At 42.3% G+C, this 20,208-nt stretch overlaps 1 protein-coding gene across 1 annotated transcript in view; it reads right to left on the bottom strand.

Annotated features, from left to right (window-relative positions):
* Positions 1-8,508: 8,508 nt before the first annotated feature.
* The window catches only part of LOC138666949 (oocyte zinc finger protein XlCOF6-like), a 34,738-nt gene continuing 23,038 nt past the window's right edge, over positions 8,509-20,208 (bottom strand). Inside the window, exon 8 of the mRNA XM_069755150.1 lies at positions 8,509-11,083. Coding sequence (XP_069611251.1) covers positions 9,594-11,083 — 1,490 coding nt within the window. The 3' untranslated portion in view covers positions 8,509-9,593. The remainder of the gene's footprint in view (positions 11,084-20,208) is intronic.

Here is a 20,208-nt window from a genome sequence, read left to right as displayed (position 1 = left end):
CGGTGCGTAAAAATCGGACAGCAATACAGATGTCATACGAATGTTGCGATAAAAAAATCGCATGACAATCGCATGATTTTCCTCCGTTTTTTCAGTCCTAAATCAGATTGTTTTTTTTCTCGCAAGTGGAAATGAGTCCTAATTGTAATATCCGGAACAATACACAGAAGCTGAATGTCCTTAATAGGCCCTGCTCATCTGGCTCTCAGCTTCTATGTATTGTTCCTGATATTACAATTAGGCCGGGGACACACAAAATGTATAAAAATACGGTCCGTTTTACACGGACGAGAATCGCACAAATGTTTACAAAACAGTGATCGGTGTGCAGTGCGAGGATGCGATTTCCTCGCATCAAATTATCCGTGTGACATCCATATGGCATCCGTATGGCGAGCTTTTCTCGCCGGCTTGCAAAACGGACATAGAATGGATCCATGGCCTCAAAAATTAGTAAAAACATATATACAGTCTAAATATATATATATATATATATATATATATATGTATATATATATATATGTCTGTGAGACACATATATATACGTATATCTATATTTCATACAGCGCTAGATAGCAAAAGCCGGCAATTGAATTGCGGCTTTTCTGCTATCTCCTTCCCAAACCCGACAGGAAATGAGACATGGTTTACATACAGTAAACCATTTCATATCCCTTATTTTTTTACATATCCCTCACTAGTAATGTTACAAGTGTCTTTGCAAAATTTGGGGGCTCTAGCTGTTAAAATAAAGGGTTAAATCGTGGAGAAACTGGCGTGGGCTCCCGCGCAATTTTCTCCGCCAGAGTGGGAAAGCCAGTGACTGAGGGCAGATATTAATAGCCTAGAGAGGGACCATGGTTATAGGACCCCCCTGGCTAAAAACATCTGCCCCCAGCCACCCCAGAAAAGGCACATCTGTAAGATGCGCCTATTCTGGCACTTGGCCACTCTTTTCCCACTCCCCTGTAGTGGTGGGATAAGGGGTAATAAAGGGTTAATGTCACCTTGCTATTGTAAGGTGACATTAAGCCAGGTTAATAATGGAGAGGCGTCAATAAGACACCTATCCATTATTAATCCTATAGTAATAAAGGGTTAATAACACACACACACATTAGGAAAAAATTATTTTAATGAAATAAAGACACGGTGTGTTGTAATAGTTTATTAAACGCTCAATCCAATTGAAGACCCTTGTCACCTGAAACAAAGTTAAAATAAAAAAATAACAATATCCCATACCTTCCGTCGTTCAGTCGTGTCCCACGCTGTAAATCCATCAGAAGGGGTTAAATAATTTTTCTAGCAGGAGCCTGCTAATGCAGCCGCCCCTGCCTGTAAAATCTGGGGAATGAATAGGAAGCAGGGGAACGTAGCTACCAAGACTTGCGGTGCTGCGCCCCTGCTGGTATAACCTCAGATAAACTCGAGCGTGGGAACTTTTCAGAATATTTTCCCACGCTCGAGTTCATATGAGGACATCCAGCAGAGGGCGCATCACCGCGACTCGAGGTAACTACAGGTAATTCCCCTGCATTCCATTGATTCCCTGGGTTTTTACAGCCATGAGCACAGCTGCATTAGCAGAGCTCCTAGGTGTAAAATGATTTAACCCCTTCAGATGGATTTACAGCGTGGGACAAGAATGGACGACGGAAGGTAAGGAATATTGTTGTTTTTTTTAACTTTGTTTCAGGTGACAAGGGTCTTCAGGTGGATTTAGAGTATAATAAAATATTAAAACACCCTGTGTCTTTATTTCATTAAAATACTTTGTAATAATGTGTGTCTGTTTTATTAACCATTTCATACTATTGGATTAATAATGGATAGGTGTCATAATTGACGCCTTTCCATTATTAATGTGGCTTAATGTCACCTTACAATAGCAAGGTGACATTAACCCTTCATTACCCCATATCCCACCGCTACACGGGAGTGGGAAGAGAGAGGCTAAGTGCCAGAATAGGTGCATCTTCCAGATGTGCCTTTTCTGGGGTGGCTGGGGGCAGATGTTTTTAGCTGGGGGGGGGGGGAGGGGCAATAACCATGGACCATCTCCAGGCTATTAATATCTGCCCTCAGTCACTGGCTTTCCCACTCTGGCGGAGAAAATTGCGCCGGAGCCCATGCCAATTTTTTCTGCGATTTAACCCTTTAATAGCTAGAGCCACCAAATTTTACATCAAGACACTTCTTACATTACTAAAGAGGAATATGTAATAAAAGAACGGATATGAGATGGTTTACTGTATGTAAACCATGTCTCATATCATGTCGGGTTTGGGAAGGAGATAGCAAAATTCGGCAATTGAATTACCGGCTTTTCAGCTATCTAGCGCTGTATGGAATAAAAAAAAATAGTGAGGAAAGAATGGTTGTAGATGACGAGGAAAAAGCTAACATATTAAACACCTTCTTCTTAACGGTATTCACGGTGGAAAATGAAATGCTAGGTGAAATCCCAAGAAACAATGAAAACCCTATATTAAGGGTCACCAATCTAACCCAAGAAGAGGTGCGAAACCGGCTAAATAAGATCAAAATAGATAAATCTCCGGGTCCGGATGGCATACACCCACGAGTACTAAGAGAACTAAGTAATGTAATAAATAAACCATTATTTCTTATTTTTAGGGACTCTATAGCGACGGGGTCTGTTCCGCAGGACTGGCGCATAGCAAATGTGGTGCCAATATTCAAAAAGGGCTCTAAAAGTGAACCTGGAAATTATAGGCCAGTAAGTCTAACCTCTATTGTTGGTAAAATATTTGAAGGGTTTCTGAAGGATGTTATTCTGGATTATCTCAATGAGAATAACTGTTTAACTCCATATCAGCATGGGTTTATGAGAAATCGCTCCTGTCAAACCAATCTAATCAGTTTTTATGAAGAGGTAAGCTATAGGCTGGACAACGGCGAGTCATTGGACGTGGTATATCTCGATTTTTCCAAAGCGTTTGATACCGTGCCGCACAAGAGGTTGGTACACAAAATGAGAATGCTTGGTCTGGGGGAAAATGTGTGTAAATGGGTTAGTAACTGGCTTAGTGATAGAAAGCAGAGGGTGGTTATAAATGGTATAGTCTCTAACTGGGTTGCTGTGACCAGTGGGGTACCGCAGGGGTCGGTATTGGGACCTGTTCTCTTCAACATATTCATTAATGATCTGGTAGAAGGTTTACACAGTAAAATATTGATATTTGCAGATGATACAAAACTATGTAAAGCAGTTAATACAAGAGAAGATAGTATTCTGCTACAGATGGATCTGGATAGGTTGGAAACTTGGGCTGAAAGGTGGCAGATGAGGTTTAACAATGATAAATGTAAGGTTATACACATGGGAAGAAGGAATCAATATCACCATTACACACTGAACGGGAAACCACTGGGTAAATCTGACAGGGAGAAGGACTTGGGGATCCTAGTTAATGATAAACTTACCTGGAGCAGCCAGTGCCAGGCAGCAGCTGCCAAGGCAAACAGGATCATGGGGTGCATTAAAAGAGGTCTGGATACACATGATGAGAGCATTATACTGCCTCTATACAAATCCCTAGTTAGACCGCACATGGAGTACTGTGTCCAGTTTTGGGCACCGGTGCTCAGGAAGGATATAATGGAACTAGAGAGAGTACAAAGGAGGGCAACAAAATTAATAAAGGGGATGGGAGAACTACAATACCTAGATAGATTAGCGAAATTAGGATTATTTAGTCTAGAAAAAAGATGACTGAGGGGCGATCTAATAACCATGTATAAGTATATAAGGGGACAATACAAATATCTAGCTGAGGATTTGTTTATACCAAGGAAGGTGACGGGCACAAGGGGGCATTCTTTGCGTCTGGAGGAGAGAAGGTTTTTCCACCAACATAGAAGAGGATTCTTTACTGTTAGGGCAGTGAGAATCTGGAATTGCTTGCCTGAGGAGGTGGTGATGGCGAACTCAGTCGAGGGGTTCAAGAGAGGCCTGGATGTCTTCCTGGAGCAGAACAATATTGTATCATACAATTATTAGGTTCTGTAAAAGGACGTAAATCTGGGGATTTATTATGATGGAATATAGGCTGAACTGGATGGACAAATGTCTTTTTTCGGCCTTACTAACTATGTAATATATATATATATATATATATATATATATATATATGTGTCTCATTGACATATATATATATATATATATATACAGTATATGTTTTAACAAATATTTGAGCCCATGGATCCATTGTATGTCCGTCTTGCAAGCCTGCGAGAAAATCTCGCAGTAAGGATTACATACGGAGGATGACATGCGCAAAATACGCTGCCACACCCTGCCTACGGATGACATACGGATCACTATTTTGGGGACATTTGTGCGTATTACGGCCGTAAAAAACGGACCGTATTTTCATATGCTGAGTGTGACGCCGGCCTAACATATCATCCTCTCACCTACCATGGAAACCTTCAAAAGGAACCTGAAGAAATGCCTCTTCCGACAAGGGAAATGCCTACACTTACCATGGCTCCACCATACCGCTCTACTATCACCTATTGTATCCTCACCCATCCTTTGTAGACTTTGATCCCTCACGGGCAAGGTCCTCTCTCCTCCAGTAGCAGAGTGACTTGTAATATTTAAGATTATTGTACTTGTTAGTATGTATACTCCTTTTCTTATAAATGGCTGTATAACAATAAATAATAATAATACATCTGTGCGGCTGCCAAAGAAAGGGAGTCGAGTAGACCGTATAGTAATAGAAGTTTAAAAAAAGGGCACAATTATATTTTTACTTTGGGAAATTAATAACACTTTAGTGGTGTGTGTCAATTTTGGGAAATATGTGTACTCCAAGTTGGGTCTTCTTTATGTGTGCTGCCTCTATCAGTAGGGCTCCCATACAGGCAGGCCTGTACTTAGTTTCCGTCAACTACCTGTGTTACTATACTTAAATTTTATAACATTTGTGGTATACCAAGCTGATATTTGTGCCACCTGAGTGTGGCTGATCAAAAATCACATTTAAGCTGTTTCCTGAAGCATCAGGACTCTCTGCATCAGGACTCTCTGCACTCATGGATATGCGGCTCCACCTCCCATAGGGGTGGAGCCGCATATTCATTACTGTAAATGAGCGGCCCCACGTGACCGCATACAGGAGAAGATGCGGCCAGAACAGGAAGCAGCGACAGCCAATGAGGGAGCTTGGTGAGTATTTTCAGAATAGCGGGTGTGGGGGGGGGGGGCGCACAAGGGGTGGGGGGGCACACAGGGGGTGGGGGTCACATAGATCTTTATTTTAAAGGGAACCTGTCACCTGAATTTGGCGGGACTGGTTTTGGGTCATATGGGCAGAGTTTTCGGGTGTTTGATTCACCCTTTCCTTACCCGCTGGCTGCAATATTGGATTGAAGTTCATTCTCTGTCCTCCATAGTACACGTCTGCACAAGGCAAGATTGCTTTGCGCAGGCGTGTACTATGGAGGACAGAGAATGAACTTCAATCCAATATTGCAGCCAGCATGCAGCCAGCGGGTAAGGAAAGGGTGAATCAAACACCCAAATACTCCGCCCATATGACCCAAAACCAGTCCCGCCAAATTCAGGTGACAGAGTCCCTTTAAACACTATTATTCATACCTTCTCTACAGCAAACGCTGCTGCAGGGAAGATATGAATCGCAGCTTCAGCACCAGTGGGGGGGACAGAGCTTAATGTAGCGCTGTCTCCTGCACGGCACACGGACTGCACACGGACAACGTCCGTGTGCGGTACGTGTTTTACACGGACCCATTGACTTTAATGGGTTCGTGTAATACGTGCGCTCCCACGAACACTGACATGTCTCCGTGTTTGGCACACGGAGACACGGTCCGCAAAAAATCAATGACATCTGCACAGATGCATTGATTTTTATGTGTCTACGCGTGTCATTGTCTCCGGTACGTGAGGAAACGGTCACCTCACGTACCGGAGACACTGACGTGTGAGACTGGCCTTAGTTTCAGTAAACTACCTGTGTTACTATCTCTACATTTTTATAACATTTATGGTCTACGAAGCTGATATTTGTGCCACCTGAGTGTGCTTGTGCAATAAAAGCAGTGTGAGCTGTTGCATAAGGTATCAGGGCTCCCAGCACAGCAGGCTTACACTGGTCCCACACTCACCTCATTTTAATTTAAACTTAAATTCAAAGCTATAAATCCTGACCCAGACCCCAATGTCTCATTATGGCCCATGGATGGCTGCTGCTGTGCCATTATCAAATTTGTACTGTGGGTCAATTGATACCAAGAAGTTATCATCCAAGAAGGATGATGGATTCTTTGCCCTGGAGTCAGTTGGTACGAGTACGATGGATTGTCTCTGATGATGAAATATGTGACATTAGATTAGATGAAATGTGCAATAAATTTGTCCATAGAGGTTACCCTAGGAAGAAGGTGATTGGTCATAAAAATAGGGTGACCAATTTGACGGATGAGGAGCTGCAAGCTCATAGAAATAGGGTTAAACAGAGACGTGTTCCATTTGTTTCAACATACTGCCCAGCTAGTAATCGTATTGCAAATATTCTGAATAAACATTGGGGTATTCTCAACAGAGGTTTGCCGCAAGTTCAAGATTTTTGTTCACGTCCTATTCTTTCTTATAGGTGTGGACGAAATCTGACGGATAGACTAGTGAAATCAGATGTGGGTACAAGAAAGGTTGCCCTACAAAATACCTTGTGTCCACCTCGGATGGGCAATTTTCCTTGCCTTAATTATGACAGTTTTTATCACCCTCGAACTGGAAAAAAAAATTTTGATCAGAGAACGCTATACGTGCTCTTCCAGTTTTGTTATCTATTTGGTAGTATGTCCGTGTGGACTTATGTATGTAGGTGAAACGACCATGGAGAATAGAGCACGTATTAGCAAGCACAAGAGCACCATTAGGACTAAATTACTTGAATTGCCGATCCCCAAACATTTTGATGAGTGTAGGCACTCTGTGAACCAATTAAGATTTAGAGTTATCGATGGGGTCACTATGCCAAGAAGAGGGGGTAATAGGATACAAAAATTAAAACAGAAAGAACTTAGATGGATCTCTTTATTGGAGACTTTACAGCCGAAGGGGCTTAATATAGAGTATAACCTTCAGATATGTATGTCCTGATCCCCCTCTTTATATAGGTTGCGTCTGATTCTGTATTTTAAATGTGCTAATATTTGTTTTTGTCTTTCCCCTCTTTTTTGTTTTTTTCCTACAGTATATCTGGGATTTGACATCCAGGGAGATTTGGAAGCTAAAGAGGTTGTGGTCTTCTTTTTCTTTATTAACTGTTAATACTGTATGTGCCTTTTCCCTTCCTCTTCCCCTTGTGTGCCAAATCGCTATGCACGTGATGCTTTTTTTGTACCTGTAAACAGATTGGTTGCCATGGAGCTGGCTGGGTCCGGGTCCTCCACGTGAGCGTGAGTCTTGTGCGTCCTGTGGGCAGTCAGGGGGTGTGTCTGGGCGGTCTCTCGCTCAGGCTCCTCCCTGGTACTCACGTGGACGCATTGTGGACCTATTGTCTCTGGGGGTGACGTGCAGCTGTGTACCACCGGCGCGTGCGCTGTGGGCTACATCAGTGCTGCGGTCATGTGACCGCACGCACGTGATGTGTCTTGTGCGCACACGCTGGCGTTCTCTGGCCGGCGGATATAGTGATTCAGACATATGTTGTTATATATAGGGTGATTGGCTGGAGCGGGCTGAAGCGCCGACATGAAGACCTCCTTGGATTGGATAAGAAGTTTGTTTACAAATAAGGAACTGCTTATTGGTGGAATGTTACCATGACAGACAGCCATGTTATGATTGGTGCACTTTTTGGGGAATTATATGCATCTTGGATGTTGTATATATTTTCTATATGTCACATATTGTATTGCTTGTTATATTGCGCAAATTTTAATGTTGATATATATTGCACATGTATTGTTCTGTTTTTTTAAACAATTTAATAAAGGCCGCCCCTTGATGGTGATTGGTGCTTGATTTGGCTCCACACTATTTAAGGTGGCCATTTGAACCATATTGTATACTTGGCAAAGGCCATGTTTGGTTGAAACGTTGTATTATATGATGGCAGAATAAAGACTTTTTGACACTTTCTTCACCTGGAACGGATGCTGCTTCTTTTTCTATATTTGTGAGTATTAGTCCAGTGGGATCCGCGGACTTTGGAGCGTGCATCCCAGTCATCTGAGTGCTGTCGGTTGTTGCTTTTCTACAACCGTTTTTCCAGGTGTCTGCCTCTAATTTGGGCATTTTGGGCAACTTCACCCCCAATCCCCTGAAGGTGTTGTCTATGCGTTTGGATTTGTACATCATTGAATTCAATGAGGTTTGGTTACATTTGACGAACATTATTCCACTTGACCAAACCGAACCGAACCTTGAAAGGTTTGCTCATCTCTATTAGCAAGATTTTTTCTTGATAAAAGTGTGTCCAAGAAATGCAGTAAGTGCTAAAGTAATTTCACATTTTCATTTAATTAAACAACTGTTATATGTTTTTCTACAATTTGTCAATAACACATGTAGTTTCTTCCCATCTGAATTATTTTTGATGGTCACCAAAATACGATTTTCCAGTAATTCATTTTTCACTCTCTATATATAATAATGGCTTCTCACTGTGTGGTATTTTTGATGTTTAAAAGGTTGTCCACTACTTGGACACCCCCTTCTCATTCCTCATGTTTGGTCCTGTTAAAAAATAAAAACAACTACAGTACAGACCAAAGGTTTGGACACATCAAAAGAATGTCAAGAGTGTGCAAATCAGTCATCAAAGCAAAAGGTGGCTACTTTGAAGAACCTAGAATATAAGACATAATTTCAGTTGTTTCACACTTTTTTGTTAAGTATATAATTCCACACGTGTTATTTCTCTAGTTTTGATGCCTTCAGTGTGAAGGTACAATTTTCATAGTCATGAAAATACAGAAAAATCTTTAAATGAGAAGGTGTGTCCAAACTTTTGGACTGTACTGTATACAAACCTCCCACGCTAGTTCTGTTCCAGCAGTGTCGGCACTTGTGTTCCCAGGGCTCATGCGAGGTTGTTACGTAATGTGATCCCTGCGCCCATTCAGCGCTGTCATCACTGTCCCCACTTTCGGACAAATTGAACAAGAAGAGGAAATCAGAGTACAGCCTGGCTTACTGTTAATGTTCAATACATCCGAAGGCAGGAACAGTGAAGCTGTGGCTGATTGGTCGCAGGGCTCGTGTTATGTAACAACCTCACATGAGCACTGTGAACGTGAGTGCCAATAATGCTGGAATGGTGCTGGCCTAACATGAGGAATAACAAAGGGTTGCCATAGTAATAGACAGCCTCTTTAAGAAAATACTATTTTCAGTTAAAACATTCCCAACATTCTGAACATGAAAAAGGGTTCTGCCCTGTGTAACTTCTCTGATGATTAATTATTAAGAGTTCATTTATATGTAAAACATTTCCCACATTAAGAATATAAAAAGCCTTCTCTGTGTGCATTTTTTGGTGACCAAGAACTGATTTCTTCACAAACATTTTCTTACTTTATGAACATTAAAAAAGCTTCTCCCCTTTGTGGGTTCTCTGATGGTGTATGACAAGACTCCATTTATGGTTAAAATACTTTCCACATTCTGAACAGGAAAAAGGCTTCTTCTCTGTGTGGGTTCTCTGGTGGCCCTCAAGATGCTCTTTTTGGTTAAAAAATTTCCCACATTCTGAACAGGAAAAGGGCTTTTCTCCTGTGTGTGTTCTCTGGTGCGTAACCAAATCTGATTTACGGTTAAAACATTTCCCACATTTTGAACAGTAAAAAGGTTTCTCTCCTGTGTGGGTTCTCTGATGGCAATCAAGATGCTCTTTTCGGTTAAAACATTTCCCACATTCTGAACAGGAAAAGGGCTTCTCTCCTGTGTGGGTTCTCTGATGGCAATCAAGATGCTCTTTTCGGTTAAAACACTTCCCACATTCTGAACAGGAAAAAGGTTTCTCGCCTGTATGAGTTTTCTGGTGCTTAGCAAGATATGATTTATGGCTAAAACATTTTTCGCATTCTAAACAGGAAAAAGGCTTCTCACCTGTATGGGTTCTCTGGTGCTTAACTGAATCTGATTTACAGTTAAAACATTTCCCACATTCTGAACAGGAAAAAGGTTTCTTCCCTGTGTGGGTTCTCTGGTGGCACTCAAGATGATCTTTTCGCTTGAAACATTTCCCACATTCTGAACAGGAAAAGGGCTTCTCTCCTGTGTGGGTTCTCTGGTGGACATCAAGATGCTTTTTTTGGTTAAAACATTTCCCACATTCTGAACAGGAAAAGGGCTTCTCTCCTGTGTGGGTTCTCTGGTGGACATCAAGATGCCCTTTCCGATTAAAACATTTCCCACATTCTGAACATGAAAAAGGCTTCTCCCCTGTGTGGGTTCTCTGATGCGTAACAAAATATGACTTATCGTTAAAACATTTCCCACATACTGAACATGAAAATGGCTTCTCCCCTGTGTGACTTCTCTGGTGGCTAACAAGATTTGATTTCCATAAAAAACATTTCCCACATTCTGAGCACGAAAATTGCTTCTCCCCTGTGTGAACTCTTTGGTGTCTAAGAAGACATGATTTCTTCACAAAACATTTCTCACATTCTGGACATGAAAAAGGCTTCTCCCTTGTGTGAGTTCTCTGGTGCTTAACAAGATTTAATTTATGGTTAAAACATCGCCCACACTTGAAACAAGAAAATCTGTTCTGCGCTGTATGAATTTTGTTATGTGTAAGAAAAGACTTTTTGAGGGGAAAACAATTTCCACATTCTGAACGTGAAAATGGCCTCTTTGATTTAGGAGCAGTTTGTTTTTTAATGCTTATTTTGTGACTTTGATTTTTCTTAGTAGCCAGTAATGAATCAGAAGACAGGACTTGTTCCATAGGATCAGATGATAGTATATCTGGAGTAATGGAATTCACTTCAGTTGTGTCCTGTGGGATCTCAAGATCATCTGATTTAGAAATTGAAGATGTCAGCTCTGATCTCTTGGTACAGTTATCTGCCAACAATAAAACCAATTATTTTTTAACCCTCCGTCACATACAACTGATCTGACAGGCGCTTCTCTTTTACTTTCATTTCTCCTTCCTCACCAGATTGTGAGGAAACCCCCTCCCTCCAGGTAGTCTCCTGTCTCTTGAAGGTCTGTGAAACCTGATATCACAGTTGGATTTCAGAGCTTCAGGGGAGAGGATATAGCTGCACAGATCTCTCAGGCTCATTGTATGTGAATACGTCACATTCAGTAAGGTTGGTATTTTATGTTTTTATTCATCACAATAGTTTATTTATCTTGTTTTATGAATGTATAGCACAAAATGTGAGGATATTTCATAGAAATAAGGGAGATTTTATAAAAGAAAGTGTGCTGCTCAGGCATATACAGTAGTTCCCTAACATATTCCTTCTCTTGCTTCAGATTATCTGCTGAAATGGAGACGAGAATGTACAATTTATCCAAACAACTTGATGTTGAGGAAGTAACAAACATGCTGTTAGATGATAGAGACCTCACACTGAATGAGGATTTAGGAGAGGAAAGTGAGATTGATTCTCATGATGAGGTGGAAGAATGTGTCCTGGATTCTGAAACAGAGCAAGATGGTGACAGTGGTGAGGATGAAGAAGTTGGATCATATTATATTGGAAAAGATAAAAATACTAAATGGAACAAGAAGCCATTCCAGAAAAAACGTAGGGAACCTTTAAACATTATTACTCACCTTCCTGCAGTAATAGGAACTGCACGAAATGCAAAAACTGCAGTTGAATGCTGGAACAGTATATTTACAGATGACATTCTGGACTCTATTGTCACATATACCAACCAATATATAGACATTATAAAGGACAAGTACATCTGCAACAGAACCATCAAGCCCACAGATGAAATAGAACTGCGTGCTTTTTTGGATTACTGTACCTTGCAGGAGCTTATAGGGCAAATAGACAAAGTTTGGAGGAACTTTGGGGTAAAGATGGGGATGGAGTTGAAACATTTAGCCTTGTTATGTCCATAAACAGATTCAAGATTCTAATTCGTTGCCTTCGGTTTGACGACAGAACTACCCGAACCGAACGCAAAACACATGACCGACTTGCTCCAATTCGTGATATATTTCAAAGATTTGTTGTAAACTGTAAACAAAGTTATTACCCTGGAGAGAATCTCACTATTGACGAAATGCTCCCTGGTTTTCGTGGTAGATGTGCCTTTCGTCAATATATTCCATCAAAGCCAAACAAATATGGAATAAAAATTTATGCCCTTGTTGATGCCAGTAAGACCTACACTTACAACCTGGAAGTTTATGCAGGAAAACAACCAGAAGGTCCTTACTGTGTGAGCAACAAACCCATTGATGTTGTAAAAAGACTGTCTGAACCCTTATTTGGATCGGGTCGCAATATTACAGCTGACAATTGGTTTACAAGTTGTGATCTGATTGATTATCTGAAAATTCAGAAGCTGTCATATGTGGGAACTGTAAGAAAAAACAAAAGGGAATTGCCGCCACAGTTTGTAAGTGTGAAAGAGAGACAACAGTACAGCAGTATGTTTGCATTCCATAATGGAAAGGCTTTAGTTTCCTATGTACCACATGCCAAAAAAATCGTACTTCTTTCAACACTTCATGATGATGCTGCCATCGATCCTGGGACTGGGGCAGAAAAAAAACCGGAGATAATTACATTTTACAATGCCACCAAAGGGGGTGTGGATACAGCAGATCAGATGTGCTCCACTTTCAACGTCAGCAGAAACATCAAACGCTGGCCAATGGTCATATTTTTTGCTATGTTGAATTTGGGTGGTATAAATTCACAAGTAATTTATCTTGAAAACAAGCTTGAACCACTCCGTAGACGATTGTATCTGAAAAAATTGGCCCATGAACTAGTACTTGGAGAGCTACGCAGGAGAAACGTGAAAACAATCGGTATCCCCTCTCGCCTTCAAGTTCAGCTCAAAAGGTTCCGCCCAGAAGATGATGGTGAAAAGTCACCATCTGCACCACCTCACAAAAGAAGGAGATGCACCACCTGCCAAACGGAAAGCGGAACCAGAAGGCTTTCAAATTATGAATGTCTCAAATGTCATAAAGCAATTTGCCTGACACATGCAAAAATGGTGTGTAATTCTTGCTATTTGCTCTGCAAGTGTGACTTTTCTGGGGAAACCTCAGCATCTACTTCTGATTGAATATGTTTTTTAATAGTACTTAAGGTACCTTAAAATTAAGTTTGTGTTCAAAAATTTTCTTTGTACATTTTTTTGAGAGAGTCGAACTGGGGACTATTTGGCGGGAGTTTTGAAAAGTTTGTATTTCATAGTTATTAGTTTTATGTTAAGTAAATGGTTTTTTTTGCAACTGATTATGTGTAGTCTCTTTTATTACATCCCTATGAAGGTCACTGATCACTTTTAGAGCACTGAAATTGCAAACATTAGATATTATAGGTATTTTTCCAGCAGGCGCCTGACAGGCACATTGTATGTGAACTCGTTAGTCCGAATATTGTATGTGACGGAGGGTTAATAAAATATTCTTGAAATTTATATTTTTGAACATTTCTACTTAAAATGTCTGTAGAAATCTCAAGTTATGTAGCAAAATTGTTATTCACTAAGACAATGAAATTTCACAGTCTAATAGAAAACCTCATAGAATGAACCAGTAGAGCATGGCGTTCAACCATTTGTTAATTCTGCCTTTACTCATCTTATAAAAAAAGTCTTCACTGAAGTCCATCATCTGTCAATGGAAAAACAAAGGTGTCCACATTATTGGTAGCTCAAATGCTTTTGGAGAGCAACATGGCTTCCATAAACCAATCCAGCAATATTCACCTTCCCAAAGTCAAATCTCACCCCTCACTTCTGAGCCTTGCAGTGTGCCCAAACCACATCTAGCATACATGTATTTGGCATTACTATAGTGACAAAAACCTACTTAATGTACGGTGTGTGTGTGTCTCCTGGAGCACAATCTGGGCACTATGTGTTGGGTAATAAAATGGAAACTGTGCAATTTTCATTCTCCAACATCAAGTGTGTACTAATTTCAGGAAAGTGTCTGTGGAGTTAAAATAGTCACTACTCCTATAAATTAATTCACTAAGTGTTATAATTACCAAAATTGAGTTACTTTATGGAGATTTCTACTCTGGTTTTCTGCCATTCTGTCATTAGGGCTTCTGCAAATGGTGTGTCCCATCTTCTCTGGGATCTACTCCTGCGATGTCTGATTCTGATCCCAGGTGCAGTCTTATTTATTCTACAGGTAGCGCTGGTAATGGAGGAGATGTTGGAACCAGAAGCTCTGGGTGGCACAGGCTCTGTCCAGCCACTAAGATTAGGGTGCCTGGGATCAGTAGTAACATCCAGTTTGGCAGTATCAGAGTGTGTGCTGTCCAGCTGAAGTAATCTGCTCCCTGCTTCAGTCAATTGGAAAGCACCACACCCTACTAACCTTCAAAGATATAACTGTAGAAAAAGCTCTATTCAACAGCAGGAGACTGCAAGGGGGGTTCCGCCTATTTTTCCCCTCAGTTCACAGTCTGAGAGCTTGTGCAAGATGAGTTTTTACATCTATTCACCTTGTGTTGGTGTTGTGTGGTGGCCATTCGTGCTGTGGTTTAGTGCCTGTGGGGTCGCGAGGTCTGGACTCATGAAGATTCAGTGTACTGGTGCGCTGTCGCTATGATGGTGGATAGCACACAACGCTGCACCTTTTAGGCTAGAAACCCACTAAGAGGTTCACCGTGACGTGGCATTGCACTTCATACAGTCTGATCAGAATTTTAAATTAACCCCTTCAAGACCCAGCCTATTTTGACCTTAAAGACCTTGCCGTTTTTTGCAATTCTGACCAGTGTCCCTTTATGAGGTAATAACTCAGGAACGCTTCAACGGATCCTAGCGGTTCTGAGATTGTTTTTTCGTGACATATTGGGCTTCATGTTAGTGGTAAATTTAGGTCAATAAATTCTGCATTTATTTGTGATAAACACGGAAATTTGGCGAAAATTTTGAAAATTTCGCAATTTTCACATTTTGAATTTTTATTCTGTTAAACCAGAGAGATATGTGACACAAAATAGTTAATAAATAACATTTCCCACATGTTTACTTTACATCAGCACAATTTTGGAAACAAAATTTTTTTTTGTTAGGAAGTTATAAGGGTTAAAATTCGACCAGCGATTTGTCATTTTTACAACGAAATTTACAAAACCATTTTTTTTAGGGACCACCTCACATTTGAAGTCAGTTTGAGGGGTCTATATGGCTGAAAATACCCAAAAATGACACCATTCTAAAAACTGCACCCCTCAAGGTACTCAAAACCACATTCAAGAAGTTTATTAACCCTTCAGGTGCTTCACAGCAGCAGAAGCAACATGGAAGGAAAAAATGAACATTTAACTTTTTAGTCACAAAAATTATCTTTTAGCAACAATTTTTTTATTTTCCCAATGGTAAAAGGAGAAACTGAACCACGAAAGTTGTTGTCCAATTTGTCCTGAGTACGCTGATACCTCATATGTGGGGGTAAACCACTGTTTTGGCGCACGGCAGGGCTTGGAAGGGAAGGAGCGCCATTTGACTTTTTGAATCAAAAATTGGCTCCACTCTTTAGCGGACACCATGTCACGTTTGGAGAGCCCCCGTGTGCCTAAAAATTGGAGCTCCCCCACAAGTGACCCCATTTTGGAAACTAGACGCCCCAAGGAACTTATCTAGATGCATAGTGAGCACTTTGAACCCCCAGGTGCTTCACAAATTGATCCGTAAAAATGAAAAAGTACTTTTTTTTCACAAAAAAATTCTTTTAGCCTCAATTTTTTCATTTTCACATGGGCAACAGGATAAAATGGATCCTAAAATGTGTTGGGCAATTTCTCCTGAGTACACCAATACCTCACATGTGGAGGTAAACCACTGTTTGGGCACATGGTAAGGCTCGGAAGGGAAGGAGCGCCATTTGACTTTTTGAATGAAAAATTATTTCCATCGTTAGCGGACACCATGTCGCGTTTGGATAGCTCCTGTGTGCCTAAACATTGGCGCTCCCCCACAAGTGACCCCATTTTGGAAACTAGACCCCCCAAGGAACTAATTTAGATGCCTAGTGAGCACTTTAAACCCTCAGGTGCTTCACAAATTGATCTGTAAAAATGAAAAAGTAATTTTTTTTCACAAAAAAATTCTTTTCGCCTCAATTTTTCATTTTCACATGGGCAGTAGGATAAAATGGATCATAAAATTTGTTGGGCAATTTCTCCCGAGTACGCCGATACCTCATATGTGGGGGTAAACCACTGTTTGGGCACTCGGCAGGGCTCGGAAGAGAAGGCGCGCCATTTGACTTTTTGAATGGAAAATTAGCTCCAATTGTTAGCGGACACCATGTCGCGTTTGGAGAGCCCCTGTGTGCCTAAACATTGGAGCTCCCGCACAAGTGACCCCATTTTGGAAACTAGACCCCCCAAGGAACTTATCTAGATGCATATTGAGCACTTTAAACCCCCAGGTGCTTCACAGAAGTTTATAACGCAGAGCCATGAAAATAAAAAATAATTTTTCTTTCCTCAAAAATGATTTTTTAGCCTGGAATTTCCTATTTTGCCAAGGATAATAGGAGAAATTGGACCCCAAATATTGTTGTCCAGTTTGTCCTGAGTACGCTGATACCCCATATGTGGGGGTAAACCACTGTTTGGGCGCACGGCAGGGCTCGGAAGGGATGGCACGCCATTTGGCTTTTTAAATGGAAAATTAGCTCCAATCATTAGCGGACACCATGTCACGTTTGGAGAGCCCCTGTGTGCCTAAACATTGGAGATCCCCCAGAAATGACACCATTTTAGAAACTAGACCCCCAAAGGAACTAATCTAGATGTGTGGTGAGGACTTTGAACCCCCAAGTGCTTCACAGAAGTTTATAACGCAGAGCCATGAAAATAAAAAAAAAAATTATTTTCTCAAAAATGATCTTTTAGCCTGCAATTTTTTATTTTCCCAAGGGTAGCAGGAGAAATTTGACCCCAAAAGTTGTTGTCCAGTTTCTCCTGAGTACGCTGATACCCCATATGTGGGGGTAAATCACTGTTTGGGCACATGCCGGGGCTCGGAAGTGAAGTAGTGACGTTTTGAAATGCAGACTTTGATGGAATGCTCTGTGGGCGTCACGTTGCGTTTGCAGAGCCCCTGATGTGGCTTAACAGTAGAAACCCCCCACAAGTGACCCCATTTTGGAAACTAGACCCCCAAAGGAACTTATCTAGATGTGTGGTGAGCACTTTGAACCCCCAAGTGCTTCATAGAAGTTTATAATGCAGAGCCGTGAAAATAATAAATACGTTTTCTTTCCTCAAAAATAATTATTTAGCCCAGAATTTTTTAATTTTCCCAAGGGTAACAGGAGAAATTTGACCCCAATATTTGTTGTCCAGTTTCTCCTGAGTACGGTGATACCCCATATGTGGGGGTAAACTACTGTTTGGGCACATGCCGGGGCTTGGAATTGAAGTAGTGACGTTTTGAAATGCAGACTTTGATGGAATGCTCTGCGGGCGTCACGTTGCGTTTGCAGAGCCCCTGATGTGCCTAAACAGTAGAAACCCCCCACAAGTGACCCCATTTTGGAAACTAGACCCTGAAAGGAACTTATCTAGATGTGTGGTGAGCACTTTGAACCCCCAAGTGCTTCATAGAAGTTTATAATGCAGAGCCGTGAAAATAATAAATACGTTTTCTTTCCTCAAAAATAATTATTTAGCCCAGAATTTTTTATTTTCCCAAGGGTGACAGGAGAAATTGGACCCCAAAAGTTGTTGTCCAGTTTCTCCTGAGTACGCTGATACCCCATATGTGGGGGTAAACCACTGTTTGGGCACACGTCGGGGCTCAGAAGGGAAGTAGTGACTTTTGAAATGCAGACTTTGATGGAATGGTCTGCGGGTGTCACGTTGCGTTTGCAGAGCCCCTGGTGTGCCAAAACAGTAGAAACCCCCCACAAGTGACCCCATTTTAGAAACTAGACCCCCCAAGGAACTTATCTAGATATGTGGTGAGCACTTTGAACCCCCAAGTGCTTCACAGACGTTTACAACGCAGAGCCGTGAAAATAAAAAATCATTTTTCTTTCCTCAAAAATTATGTTTTAGCAAGCATTTTTTTAGATTCACAAGGGTAACAGGAGAAATTGGACCCCAGTAATTGTTGCGCAGTTTGTCCTGAGTATGCCGGTACCCCATATGTGGGGGTAAACCACTGTTTGGGCACACGTCAGGGCTCGGAAGTGAGGGAGCACCATTTGACTTTTTGAATACGAGATTGGCTGGAATCAATGGTGGCGCCATGTTGCGTTTGGAGACCCCTGATGTGCCTAAACAGTGGTAACCCCTCAATTCTAACTCCAACACTAACCCCAACACACCCCTAACCCTAATCCCAACTGTAGCCATAATCCTAATCACAACCCTAACCCCAACACACCCCTAACCACAACCCTAACCCCAACACACCCCTAACCCTAACCACAACCCTAATTCCAACCCTAACCCTAAGGCTATGTGCCCACGTTGCGGATTCGTGTGAGATATTTCGGCACCATTTTTGAAAAATCTGCGGGTAAAAGGCACTGCGTTTTACCTGCGGATTTTCCGCGGATTTCCAGTGTTTTTTGTGCGGATTTCACCTGCGGATTCCTATTGAGGAACAGGTGTAAAACGCTGCGGAATCCGCACAAAGAATTGACATGCTGCGGAAAATACAACGCAGCGTTCCCGCGCGGTATTTTCCGCACCATGGGCACAGCGGATTTGGTTTTTCATATGTTTACATGGTACTGTAAACCTGATGGAACACTGCTGCGGATCCGCAGCCAAATCCGCACCATGTGCACATAGCCTAATTCTAAAGGTATGTGCACACGCTGCGGAAAACGCTGCGGATCCGCAGCAGTTTCCCATGAGTGTACAGTTCAATGTAAACCTATGGGAAACAAAAATCGCTGTACACATGCTGCGGAAAAACTGCACGGAAACGCAGCGGTTTACATTCCGCAGCATGTCACTTCTTTGTGCGGATTCCGCAGCGGTTTTACAACTGCTCCAATAGAAAATCGCAATTGTAAAACCGCAGTGAAATGCGCAGAAAAAAACGCGGTAAATCCGCCATAAATCCGCAGCGGTTTAGCACTGCGGATTTATCAAATCCGCAGCGGAAAAATCCGCAGAGGACCAGAATACGTGTGCACATTCCTAACCCTAACCCTAGCCCTAACCCTAGCCCTAACCCTACCCCTAACCCTACCCCTAACCCTAGCCCTACCCCTAACCCTATTCTAACATTAGTGGAAAAAAAAAATTTCTTTATTTTTTTATTGTCCCTACCTATGGGGGTGACAAAGGGGGGGGGTCATTTATTATTTTTTTTATTTTGATCACTGAGATAGATTATATCTCAGTGATCAAAATGCACTTTGGAACGAATCTGCCGGCCGGCAGATTCGGCGGGCGCACTGCGCATGCGCCCGCCATTTTGGAAGATGGCGGCGCCCGGGAGAAGACGGACGGGACCACGGCTGGATCGGTAAGTATGATAGGGTGGGGGGGGACCACGGGGGGGGGGGATCGGAGCACGGGGGGGGGAATCGGAGCGCGGGAGGGGTGGAACGGAGCGCGGGGGGCGTGGAACGGAGCACGGGGGGGCTGGAACGGAGCACGGGGGGGTGGAACGGAGCACGGGGGGGTGGATCGGAGTGCAGGGGGGGTGATTGGAGCACGGGGGGGTGATTGGAGCACGGGGGGAGCGGACACGAGCACGGGGGGGAGCGGAGCACAGGGCGGAGGGGAGCCGGAGCAGTGTACCGGCCAGATCGGGGGGGTGGGGGGGCGATCGGAGGGGTGGGGTGGGGGCACACTAGTATTTCCAGCCATGGCCGATGATATTTCAGCATCGGCCATGGCTGGATTGTAATATTTCACCCGTTATAATGGGTGAAATATTACAAATCGCTCTGATTGGCAGTTTCACTTTCAACAGCCAATCAGAGCGATCGTAGCCACGAGGGGGTGAAGCCACCCCCCCTGGGCTAAACTACCACTCCCCCT

This window comes from Ranitomeya imitator, chromosome 2 (genome assembly GCF_032444005.1).
Source record: "Ranitomeya imitator isolate aRanImi1 chromosome 2, aRanImi1.pri, whole genome shotgun sequence".
NCBI classification, from domain to species: Eukaryota; Metazoa; Chordata; class Amphibia; order Anura; family Dendrobatidae; genus Ranitomeya; species Ranitomeya imitator.
The sequence above is the reverse complement of the archived record's forward strand: the minus strand, read 5'-3'. Positions and strand labels throughout refer to the sequence as shown.